The sequence below is a fragment of the Corvus kubaryi genome, unplaced genomic scaffold (genome assembly GCF_017639235.1).
Source record: "Corvus kubaryi isolate FWS band 111438036 unplaced genomic scaffold, C.kubaryi_AGA036_p1.0 split2-37374, whole genome shotgun sequence".
NCBI classification, from domain to species: domain Eukaryota; kingdom Metazoa; phylum Chordata; class Aves; order Passeriformes; family Corvidae; genus Corvus; species Corvus kubaryi.
Window position 1 is genome coordinate 2,804,686 of NW_024582082.1, and position 12,902 is coordinate 2,817,587.

Below are 12,902 nucleotides of genomic sequence, written 5' to 3' on the forward strand. Positions count from 1 at the left end.
GGGGCACATGGCTCTGCATGGCTGTGGGGGCAGAGCTGAGGATGCAGGATTGGGCACTGCCAGGGTCACTGGGGACAAGGGGGGGATGTTCAGGTACTCTTGTCAAGGACACGCTCCAGCTTGCCACCATCACTGTGGCTTGAAGGGCTCCCGTGTCACGTCCCACAGCCGAGGGTCTTGCCTGGTTCCCAGAGCCCAACTTGCTCTGCCCTCCTCACCCCACTTCCTGGAAGACCAGCTCAGCAGAAATCCATTTTGCCTTGAGTCCAGCCAGGTCTTTTTTCTACTTCAGTCTTGTTCGAACTGCCCAAAGCACCAGGCAGCTGGATTGCCAGGAGCACCAAAGGAAGCACCTGGAGCACCACAGGAAAGCCCTCCTCCACTATCACCCCCTTCCTTCTGCTGACATCAGGACTTTGCTGTGGGCTACAAAGACCAGAGACCAAACTGGTGTGTGGTTCCTATGGGAGAGCAGTACCTAACCCATGTTTTTTACGCAGGGGAGAGCCCACCAGTCCCTTGGGAAGGTCCCAGTGCCACCTGGCCCAGCCTTGCTGTCTGCCCCATCGGTTCAGCCAGGGACAGTCATGTCTTTGGGAAGGGGCTGTCACCCTTCAGAGCACATGGGCTGGCGGGGCTCTGCTGCATAGTGCTTTTCTCTTGGGGTCTATAGCTGGTGAAGAGGGTTAAGGCATGAATTCTTCCTTGATCGTCAGTGGAGATGAGGAGACGAGGTTGGGGGCATTGCTGCTGCAGAGGCCTCCGATGGGTCCCAGTGTGCTGACAGCTGGTGGGGTGGGCGTGGTGGTGCTGGTGGGCTGGCTCTGCTGCTGCAGCTTCTTCTTGTTCACCTTCCTCTCCTTCGCCCTCCGATTCTGAAACCAGATTTTCACCTGCAGAAAGGAAAAGACGGCAATACAAAGATGAGGATGGACTCAGGCAAGGATGACAACCCTCAGTCCCCATGGGGCAGGGAGGGCATCCCAAAGTTTGGAAAGGATGTCTGTGGAGCAAGGTGGGGCTTGGGCTCTTCCCCATCCCCATCTCCACCCGGGATGTGGTTTTCCCAGGACTCTGCAGCACTGACCTGCCGTTCGGTCAGCCCGAGGGCCGCGGCCAGCTCGGCCTTGCGGCGGATGGTGATGTAGCGGCTGTAGTGAAACTCCTTCTCCAGCTCCAGGCGCTGGTGGTCCGTGTACACCACCCGATACTTGTCTTTTGTCCTGGTCTTGCCTGGCAGAGAGAGCAGATAGGGGTGAGCCAAGGGGGGAAGAAGGGGAGCAGTGGAAGGGAGGGAGCATCCCCAAGGGCACAGAGGAGACACACAACCACCTGAGGAGAAGCATGCAATGCCCTGGGGACCAGTGGGAAAGACAGTCAGGAGGCTCCTACTGGCTTTAACATCCTTCCTGTTTAGCATCAGGATGTTTCTCCTTGTCGGGAAGTACCTGGGCTTTGGTGGAATTGCTTGGTAGAAAGAGTAGGATGGATTCAGATGTGCCCCGGGAAAATGGACCATACATCCCCTGTGTCATGACACACGGTCCCTGAGAGGAGCAGAGCTGCAGGTCCTGCAGTGGGCAGAGGAGAGGCTGCCTGGCTGGGCTAAGGAGAGCCCAGCTCTTTGCTAGGAAGCCCAAAACCAAGGTGCCATCATTTGAATGTGCATGGATCAGAACAGGGGAAGGGCAGAAAACCTTGGAATGACCACATTTCTCTGCCTCCAAGAGGGCTATTCTCCTTCTCCCTGTACTGAGCTAAGACAGAGGGCAGTGCTTTTGGTGCAGTCTTTAAAGATGCACTGGAGAAAGCCCATAGGATGCCTAAGCACTCCTGGGGACTGGCTCAATGGGCCAGGGGTGTTTGGCCAAAGCCAGCCTGAATCTCTCCTTGGTCCCCCCAGATATGGACAGAGCTTGGGGCCATCAGCACCCACAGATGCACATCCCATGGGTCTGCAAACAGCACCTGCTGCTTTCTAGCAGCAAAATACAGTCAAAGGTCCTTTGTTATTCCACAGGGACACAGGGTGAGCTGTGGAACTCTGCCTGGGCCGTGGGGGGTAGGTGGCACTCCGAGGGGGGACGCCCATGCCCGGCAGTTTGCTCACAAGTTCCTGGTGTTTTTCTCTGCAGAAGAGCCCATAGGCAGGGAATAAACACAGCTGTGAATATTTGCTTCTCCACCCAAAATTACAAAATCCTGTTCCAGGGAGTCGAGAGGGATGATACCTGGCCATTTGTTTGCCTGGCAGACGTGTTTGCCCATATTCTCCTGAATTTCTGAAGCTGAGAGCAGTGCTGCTGTGGGAAGGAGTGGGAGCAAGCTCAGAACAGCTCCATGGATTTTCCTGGGGCTGCCCTGGGTGTATCAGCATGGACAAGATACTGCACACCACTGCTGCAGATGTGCAGAAAGGGATTTCTGGTGATTCAGCAACTTACATAACCTCGCTTGCAGCCTGGTTCTGCCAGGAAAGGGGATCTTTGTGTGCCTGCCATCCTGTTCATCCATTCTCCCTAATGAGTCCTTTGCACATCCACCCATTTGGGCCAAATCACTTGGACACTGGACAAACTCAGAAATACAATTAAATTCTGACACCGTCCTGGTGGAAGCAGGAGTTTAGGTAGTCCAGACGAAAACTGGGCTCTAGACACCCTAATAAGACGTCAGAGAACATCTACAGAGCAAAACCCCAACCTTCAGGCTGCAAATCTGTTTGTGGACCAGCTCAGTTTTATTTTTGACAGTGTCTCTCTCCTGCTCTCACATTGCAAGGAGATGGAGACCTTCCTAAGCCACTCCTTATGCTGAAACTTAAATGTGAAAGAGTTGAAGACAGGACAACCCACATCCACTGCAGGTGGGAGAGGGGCTTGCAGCACCACATGGGATGGAAGAAAGCAGCTGGTTTTCTACTGAATAAGCAGGAGCCACAAAGATCCAGCTCATGGCATCACTGAGCAAACCAAGTGTGGAAGCACGAGTGGGAGCAAGCAGGACCTGGGATGGGCAAAGAAGGCACCTCACCCTGCAGGGACTGGATGCTGGCACTCCCAGGCACACAAGCAGCAGTCACTCAATTGAAGTTAGCACCCAATTTCCATCACTATGCTACTGTCTGCATCCTCCTGCCATTGCTGTTGGTGGTGGTGGCACAGGCTCAGCACAGCATGAGCAGGGTGATGGCTGAGGGTCCCAGCACAGTCCCCAAGAAGCACTGAGGCTCCCAAGTGATCCATGGAATAGGGAAGGAGCCCAGCAAGGCTGCAACACAACCAGGAATAGAACCAGAGTTCCAGCACCAGGGCTGGACTTCAGCCACTAACTTGTAATTGAGGGATGGGATGAATTCAGTGACTGTTTCAGAGAGTGGGGAGCCCAGCTCATCCCAGGGCTTGTTGGAAGTGAACACCTAATCCTTCCTCACCACCACCAGGTCAAACCTGCCTCTGACCACACAGGGTGACCCTGTGGGTTAAGAAAGGGTAAAAAAAGGTTAATTTGATTGAGCAAGGTGTGTGTGGAATATCTGTTGGGACAGGGCTGAAACGCAGAGATTCCATGTGCAAGGGGTCTGTGGCAGCTTTGCCAGGCACTTGTCTCCTACTTGTCACACGTCAGCTATGACAGCTCCAAACAAAACTGCCCCCAGGAGACTCTGCTGGGCTGCAGTGATGCCAGGGGCACCCAGCCCACGCAGGATCTGCACCCTGCCCTCGCTCTCCTACAGGGCCCCCGTCCACCCCAGGGTCACTGCTGCCTCTCACCACCCTGCAGGGGAAGGGTTCACCAGCATGAAAAGAACTTCTGCACCCCAGCCCAGGAGGGACCTGTGCTGAATCTGCAAACACAGCAATTCCCAAGAAGTTATAGAATAAACCAGATGCTCTGGTGGAGATTTATGTGAGGTTTAACAGCTCTGTGAGAAACTGGGCTCCCTCTGGCTGCTCCAGGCTCAGGGGCTCCTGCAGGTTTTTTTTCCTCATAGATTTATCTTTTTTTCTGTTTCGTTTTGGTTTTTTTTAATCTGAAAGCAAAAACCTTTCTAAAGAGATAATAACTTTAAAATGGTTTTACTTGCAATGTTGTTATTTGAATAGTACTGTTTGGAAAAAAGGAACACCTGGAAAGTGAAGGAGTTGACAGATACAGTAAAAAAAATAAAGACTAAAGAAATAAGGCGGTTTGTGAATACCACATATGCCATGAATTTCAGTAGGAATTATTATTTCCTGCTGCAGCTGTAAATAGATCCATCACACCCTGTTCTTTGTTATTCCCTCTTCATCCTTCATCCTGGATGGAGGCTGTGCTTTGCCTCAGGGCTGGCAGAGCCATTGCTGGGTGAGCTGGGCACCAGGCTCAATAGCAGTATCAATATCATCACTTGCTGCTCAGTATCAGGTAGAAAAGACTCCAAACAGAGGGCTGACGACCAAGCCAGAGATGGAAAGTTATTCACCTCCACTAATTGCTGGTTTCAGATGTTTGCTGAATTCAGGGATGTACTGTGGGTGATTCACAAGGAAAAGAAAAGGATTTGCAAGAAATACTATTGACAATGAATAATTCAACTACCTTGAATATGAATGCTGGGTTACACTTAACTCTCTCCTGGAGACTTTTTATGGCTCTGTGAAAAGAAAGAGGAAATTTGGGACGAGCCAATCCGGTTACTTACGGGGAGCCCTCGTGCCTATGGCCAAACAGAGGGATGGAACCAGGCATTTCCAGCCAGGCCTGGCAATGCTGGAACAGGCTGTCCCATGGCCGGGATAACCTGGAGCTGGAGATGCTGCCCCAGGAGGGAGTGTGGATGGGATGCAGAGGGGGTGCCAGTGGTGTCTCTTAGCACAGTCGTTAGCTCCTTCCAACCCTGCTATGCATTTACAGCCCCTCCTGCTTGTCCCTGAAAGACCAGGCACAGGAACTGCTTGGACAGGCAAATGGAGCCATCCGTGGGGCCAGTGGGAATGGTTTCGGCTTTGGGATCAAGGCAGGGCCAATGACTGCGTGGGGAGAGGGTATCGTTACTACTGTTAATGTATAACCCTAATAGCACTCACCTGAGCCACGATTAGATAAGGGAATAGCTTTAATGTGCTGTGCAAACCCCAAGGGACGCGCTCCCGAGTGTGCACGCACACACACAGGGGGGATGGAGTCCTGACCCCAGCCTGGATTCACTCTCCTCAGCAACCCTGCCCCGAGACAGGGATGCCAGAGCTCCTGCCCTGGGCTGGATCAGGAGCCTGGCAGAGTAAGGGAAAATCAAACTAGATCCTGTGCCCACCATCCTAGGCTCTCTCCCTCACAGCCACAGTGGAGGCTGCCAGAAAGGGGGTATTTCACCATCTCCAGTCCTGGCCTGCCCAAAGGATGGCTTTAAGTAAAAAAATGTGCCCCGAAAACCCTAAGAGATTGAGAATATGGGCATTGTGAGGCTGGTGCTGAGCAGCTCTAAGAACAGCTGGGAAGGGGCTGGTTCAAACCAGGGAGGAAAGAGACTGTGGGGTGGCAGTGGCACCCTGGGTGGAGGTGGAAAATAGCAAAGGAGCAAAAGCTGGCATGTTACGAGGGGATCCACCGAGCTCCCAATGGAGGATCCCCATCCACGGGACACCTTTCTCCCAGCCACAGCAGGAGCAGCACAGCTGCCAGCAGCCAGGAGCATAAACTGCAGCGCTTTTCTAAAAGTCTCTCTTTCACAGGTCAAAGCAGCTCAAAATTACCACAGCCCCAAACTCTGTGGGAAGCTGCTGTGCAGCCATCAGGGCTCTGATCTGGGAAGCTGGGGTACGGCAGCCCTGACCTGCTGGCTGGAGCCACTGAGATGAGAGCCCACGGTGGTGACAGCTGTTGCACCCCACAGCAGATGTTCCCAAGGCCTGGGGACACGTTGGATGTTGCCTTGTAGAGGAGGTGCTGGCAGGGGTGATGGAGGCACTGCTGCCAGGCTGCCTCAGCAGCTCTCATGCCTCACTCTGTGCTGGCTCCTTGTGCTCCCAGAGCCATCCTGCCTGGTCCCACCTGCCTGGTGGTGCTCTGGCCCCACACTGGCTCTGTCTGTACAGCCTTGTCTGCCCATCTCTCTGTACTGGGGAGCTGGTCCCACACTCTCTGATGGCATTAAAATATTACAATGCTGAAAAACATCGGGTGTGAAAGTCCTGTCACCAGGGAGCACCTGGGAAAGAACTGGTCCACACTGGAGGTAAAGTGCAGCAAGACGGTGCAAGGCTGTCCCCTCCGTGTGGGTGCTTCCTCTCCACGATAAAGCTGCTCCATTCTGAATGAGCAGCATCTGCTTGCAAAGAGGGTAAAATCCTCCCATCCCAGAGGAATCAGTGTTCTATCAAGATTTGGCATTTCTCCCCTGGGAAAGGATCAAGGAAAACTTCCCTCACACCTGGCAGAGCTTTAGGCAATGTTACGGCTGGAGAAACAGGCACACAGGCAGTTGCAAACCAGAGTGGAGTCCCAGGGTGAGAGCCATGGGATTCCCTGGACAGTTTAATCCCCAGTCCTTCTCCAGCTCATGGGGGGAAATGCCCTTCACACCCCCACAAAATTGAGGACAGCCAGCAGAGCAATACCCCATGACAGACACCCCAGGCCCAGGAAAGGGCTGGGGTCGGCTCCTAAAGCTCACGAGCCTCCAGGCTGGCTGGAGCCACCCGCATCTGGCAGCCAGATGTGCTCCAGCTGTCTGTGTGCAGAGGGGTCAATGCTCCCTCTGCCGAGCAGCGATGATGGGAGCCGCACTGCACAGAGGTGATGCTGAGGCTCGGGACAGACAGCCTGGATCATTTCACCATCCCTAAACCGACTGGAAATAGGAACCCCAAAGTCTGAACTGGTGGTGGCAAGGGCGACCCTCTGATGCTCCCTTCCCCACACTCATTTTTTCCCCTCCTTTCCCCTCCAGGTCCAGCAGCCACTCCAAACACCCACGCTCCTCTGTGGCCTGGGAGGGGGGGATAAACCCGAGCCCCTCACACTCCCCGAGTGCTGGGAACCAGCAGCTCATGGTTTTCACAAGCTTTCCCCTTCCCTTGCATACTTCAATATCCTCAGCTATTTTTCCTCTGCCGCAGGAAGCAGAGGAGTGATGGATGGGACGACTGACGCGGGGCGAAGGACCGGAGCCATGTGGCTCATTTCATCACTGCCAGTGAGAAACGACCCCCTCTGTAGGGCAATCCTTCCCGAGATCCCTGCCTGACATCATTCCTCTGCCAGAATACACTGGATTTAGACAACAGCTGGGTGTCAAAAACTGGGTGAGAGGAACCACACATCCTCTCTGTACTTATTTAATGTCTCAGTGCTGTGGAGGGAGGGAGGGAATGCTGGATGAATCCTCACTGAATGGACCCTGCCAAAACTCCCCCATCTCTACTCTGGGTTGTAAAAATGGGCATTTCAGACATCAGGGTTGAGGTAGGACTCATCTGTGCTGCAGGGCACTGCAGGCCCCTCCAGGGAGCCCAGCAATGCTCCTACACCGAGGGTAGCTCTCTCCATGGCAGTTCATCTCACACAACCTGGGGATTTCTTCCTGGTGCCAAAGGCTTCAAAGCAAACTGCAAATCTCCCATGTGCACCCAGTAGCAATAAAACCTGGTCCAGCTTGGTATGGAGAGCACTGGAAACATTTCACTTGCCAAACTGCGCTGCTTGACCCAATGGCTTTCTGGTCCCCTGCTCACTGAGGATCAAGCTCTGTGTTCCCAAAAAAGCTTTGCTCTAAGTGCAAGTGTGTGGCTGGAGAAGGTATGCCTGGGGCTTGTGGGACTGGCAGAGCCGACACAGTCAAGCAGGGCAGCCCTGCTGCCAGGCAGGGGCAGAAACCTGGTCAAAGAGCTGGATTTGGAGAGTGCAGACCGGTGCACAGGAGCACAGGCTCACCCTGGCTGGGTTTTGCACAGCTGGCACAGTGTGACAGGGACAGAACTGCACCCACACCCACGCCCACGCCCACTGGTGAGGCCACCCTTCCCAGGAGGTGCAAACCCCAAGGGCATGAAGAGCAGATGCCTGGTGTTTGTAGTGAGCTGGTGATTCCCCATGACAGCCCCATGTTCTTGGACATGGACAACACAACCAGAGGCCAGTCAGCCCCGGGGGCAGCAGCCTGAAGCTGGCTGTTGGAGCAAGTCTTTCCCAGCCCTGCAGTGACTCAATCCTTTATTTTGGCAACTGGCAGATTCCTTCAGTTGTTCCCATGTTTTATGAGCACTGAGCTGAGTGCCGCCAGCCTGGCTCCTGTGCTGGGTCAAAGGCCACAGCAGCGCGGGAGGACGGGGAGCGCCAGGGTGACACATGGGCTGCTGGCACGTGTGGGGTGGACACAACCCCATTCAGAACATCACCTCACTCCAGCCCTGATCCAGCTCATCCCAACCTGCCACCTGGATGAAGCTCATCTGCAGTGGGGGGAGGAGAACAGTGAGGCAGTGGGGGTCCCATCTGGACATCAGGACTCCTCTCCCGCTTTGCAGCCCCACAGGGTTTGGCCCATCCTTGCCATGGGGCAGTGTGGGGGAAGGATCCAGCCTCTTATCCAAGCAATCACAAAGCTAACAGCACCAGAGTGGGCGTCCTTGAAGGGTCCCCTATAGGAAACATCTGTCATTGGCCAGAGGTTTAAAGTGTCCCTCTGCTAATCCCAGGGTATTAGCCAGCCAAGCCCATCACGTAGGTACTGCCAGTGCTCCAGAGAAGCCTTTTTTGTTCAAGGAAAGTCAATTCTAGGAAAGTTTGAGAGGCCTGTACCTTGGCCAGCAGGCTAAGCAGTCAACAAACCCCAGCTGGGGCCAGGAGCAGGTTGTGGGTTAATAATTCAAGGGGAAAAGACTGATGGGGCCTGACACACACCTCGCGAGTGTCCCGGTGGAGCAAAGGGTCTCACAGGGAATGAGCATGTCCTAAAGAGAGGCTCCCCATGCAGGGACTGACCAGGGAAATGCACTGTCCTCCAGCCAGCACCATCATCCCAAAACATACCAAGCACAGAGTGAACCCCAGCAGTCCAGGGGAAATGTTTCTGTCTCATTATTGGGTGTTTTACTCTTTCCCCCAGTGTTCAAGGGCCCCACTAGGAAAATAAACAGAGCTGGAAAACTGACCTAGAAATAGTAAAACTGAGCTGGAAAACTGCACACCCAGCAAATCACCACATGCTCCGAGCATCACTGCTTGCTCTCCATCACCCCAAAACCTGCCTGGGCACCACGGGCAGTGGTACCACACGAAGCCCTGAGCACATTTGCCTCCACAAGGGATGCTCCAATTGCACTTTCACTTGCACTATTTAGCACTGTGGCCCCTGCTCAATTAGTGACCTAAAAGCCAGACCCAAGGCAGTATCTGAGGATTTGCATGACTAACGAGCAGAGAGTGAATTTCAAAGTTCAGCCAGCCCCTCTTCCAGCCACCTTCCTGAGCTTTTTATAAACCCTGGGTGCAATTCACAGGGAAGTTTGCAAATAATTGTGAATAAGGAGGAAGCATGAGGCTCTGACATGCTGCTAGTGAAGATTTTATGGGCAGAAAAGGAGGTGACATTGGAGAGAGAAATGAGGCCTGGGGACATCTTCCAGCTCGGTTCCCTTTAACTCCCAATTCCTGGTGACTGGAGTTGCAATCCCTTCTGCTGCTGGGTTATCTCAGCTCAGCCTTGTGAAGCACGCATGAATGTAGCAACAGGTACATAAAATCATCCCCCTGTAAAGCCTGACTCTTCAGTGAGTCACTGGGAGATTTCTCATTGATTTTTCTCAAGCTCTGGATCACATTTGCAGAAGTGCCTGACACACTCATATTCCCTGCACAACATTTTATTTTACTACCATGCAGCTCTTCCCCAAAAGCTTTCAAACTATGGCCAGGAGCTGTTTATACTAGACAAGACAGAAAGGGAACATTAATTTACAACCCTCTGAAGTATTATGATTTACAGCATTCACAATGAAACTGTTGATATTTATAGGAAAAATCTCCGTGTATTCATTTCCTATTCCCACAGTGGTGAGATGGGGAGTTTATCAATCCAGACGGATTAAAGCCCAGTTTATTGATTTCAATAAAATGATTCATCTAAGAGCTTCACCCTTATCTATGTCAAACCCATCTCTGCCCTACTCTCTTTCAAGCTTAATGAAGACTTTTATTTAAAGGGCAGCACTGGAAAACCCCAACAGCATCCCACCATCTCCCAGCTCATGGTCCCACCACAGCAAAATCCTGCAGTTGCTTGGCACCAGAAGCATTGGGCTTGGACCCAGCAGAGGTGCAAGGACAGGTCCTTAATCTGTGGGTGACTTAGAAAAGGAGCTTACTGGTCATCCATCCCAAGGAAAACACCCCAAGGAAGGGCCTTTCACCCCCACATCGCTGTGGTGGGGCTGGGGCAGCTCCTCCCCGTGTGAGAGGAACAAGGCTGATTTATTTGTTCCTTTGTATGTCTTTGATCTAGGAGATACAAACTAAGCAACTAATGATATTTTTCCAGAATTCAATCAACTCAATTGTCGTCTAACTCAATCAGAGGCACTTTCAAGCCCCTGTTTTATCTCGGCCCCACTGCTGGGTGTAAACCCATGGCCTTGATCCAGAGGAGAGGTGTGCTGATGGCTTTCCTTCCCCACTCATTTTCCCTCCCACCTCTCTCCTCAGAAGAAATCAAGATGTTCAGACCTACAAACCCTGCAGAAGTGGCAGGGTTCCAGCTGCAGGGCAGGGCTGCGGGGGCCTTTTCCTCACATTTCCCTTTCCACCCCGGGCAGAGGGAAGCCCTCAGCCCTGGCACGCCTGTGGGTCTCCATCACTGCATCTGGGGGGAAGCATTTTTCCTAAATAGTTACATTCAGCGCTTAAAACGAGACAGGAAATACCAGCCTGCCTCTCCCTCCTCTTTCCAGACTGGGGCTGGTTTTTTTTCCATTTATTGGGATATTCTGCCTGCTCCACTGCAGACACTGGTCCCTGCCACACAGATTCTGGGAATATGAGTAGGTATTTTCCATGCTGGAAGACCCCAGGCACATCTGAAGAAGACCCTTACGTGGGCCCTGCCCACTGGGAATGCAGGGCAGAGCTGAAAACAAGCCAAAAACCTGAGACACTACAAACAGGGAGCCCTGGCCCTGATTCCAAGGATATGGGGCAGCAGTAACTCAAAGCAAACTCGCTCCCTAGAGATGCTCACAGCGACTCCTGTAGTGAGTTTGGCCCCAGCAGTGCTCTGAGGAGCTCATGGCACAGGAGAGGGAGAGGGATAGCAGGTTCAGGCAAGCCCCGTGGGTCCCGCTGGGAAGGGTCCAGGCTGGGAAGATGAAAGGGTGGGGGTAGGTCAGGACAAAGGGCCCGCACCTCACCTCGCTGCCAGAGGAGCCGGCCACCATCTCCATGACAAAGAGAAGTCCTTGTCAATTTGGGCTGGCCCCAAGGGGGATCTGCCCACCGCCTTTGAAGTGGGCAGCAGGGAGGGTAGGGGGCTGGGGTCACCCAGACGCTTCCCCCAGGTCAGGAGTTCAGCGGGGACAGAACCCTGGGGACAGCACGACCACTCGGTGCCCAGGCCGGAGATAATCCCAGGAACCAGGGCACCCTTTCCTGCAGAGCCGAGCACCCACCAGCCGTGCACCTGCAGCACCCACAGCCACCCTCCACGTGGCACTGTCCCCAAGACACTCTTTGCACACGCACGGTGCCCCTCGCACACACACCGTGCGCGACACCGTCCTCACACAGCGCCCTGCACACACACTCGGAGCACGTCACCTCCCCCAGGCACAGCGGGTGACACTGCCTGCACACACACACTGCCCGCGGTGCCCCGCACGCTCCCTGAATGCACCTTGTGCACATGCACACGCACACAGCATGGCTGCACGCACACAGCTCCTTCCCTGCACACGCACACAGCTTTAGGCACCCTGCACGGGCTCTCCCACAGCCAGCTCACGCTCTCATGTACAGCCACAGCCCCACACACTCACCCCGGCACTTTTGACACCCCCCATCCAACACCCCCTCAGGGTCCTGGGGGTCTCTGGTTCTGCCCATCCTACCCGGCACCGGCTGGGGAAAAGGACTGCCCCGCCAGGTAAGCCCAGCTGTGAGTGTGGAAGGACAGCACCCTCCCTGCCCGTCCTCAGCTGCTGCCACCTCGCTGGCGGGGTCCCCTGCTCTTTGGGGACTGGGTGTCATGCCAAGGGCAGGCCAAACTTGCTGTCCTCCTGGCAGTCCCTGTGCAGGGAGAGCCACAGAGCAGGATCCGCCTCTGCAGAAATCCAAGCTCAGGGATCCTCTGCTCTGGGGATGGCGCAGGGGTGCAGGACTGGGGGTTTCCTTACCGTTGTTGCTGGTGCTGGGAATGCTGCGCCTCATCCACTCGTATGGGGTGCGTCTCTGGGCATTAGGGGAGAGCTGGGGGACCGAGCTGCTGATGGGTGGAGGCAGGAGTCCAGAGCCCGGAGGCTGAATGGGGTTAAAATCTGGGGCGCTGAATCCAAACTGCCCCGGGCTGGCGGTGGAAGGCGTCGCAGCGGCCCCATAGGAATGCCAGTCCTCCTTGGCAGGGGTGTAGGGAGAGCCCCAGGCAGCTGCCGGCTGCCCGTGGTGCAGGTCGTTGTTAATCCCCGGCACATGGTGGTAGCTGGCGAAGTCCGAGTACTGCGGTGGCCCCGGCACGTAGTTCTGGGGGTTGAGGTTGAGGCTGGGGTGCCGGACCGGGCTGGGATACATGTTGGTGTCCTTATCCACAAGATATCCTACATACATCTTCCCGGGCCGTCCCGCTCATGCTGCGCCGCCGAGCCGCGACTGCGGCCGCTTGGGTTTGGCGGGGAGGCGGCCGCCCCTCCTTCGCCACCACTCACCTGGGCGCC

The 12,902-nt window shown here is 54.5% G+C and overlaps 1 protein-coding gene across 1 annotated transcript; it reads right to left on the reverse strand.

Moving 5' to 3' along the window:
* Window positions 1–608: 608 nt before the first annotated feature.
* Window positions 609–12,902, reverse strand: LOC121658195 (homeobox protein CDX-1). The gene is made up of 3 exons (XM_042014783.1): window positions 12,369–12,902; window positions 1,088–1,233; window positions 609–893 (listed from the first exon to the last, which is right to left on the reverse strand). Exons 1-3 carry the CDS (start codon window positions 12,793–12,795, stop codon window positions 687–689), a joined length of 780 nt encoding a protein of 259 aa, XP_041870717.1. The 5' UTR covers window positions 12,796–12,902; the 3' UTR covers window positions 609–686.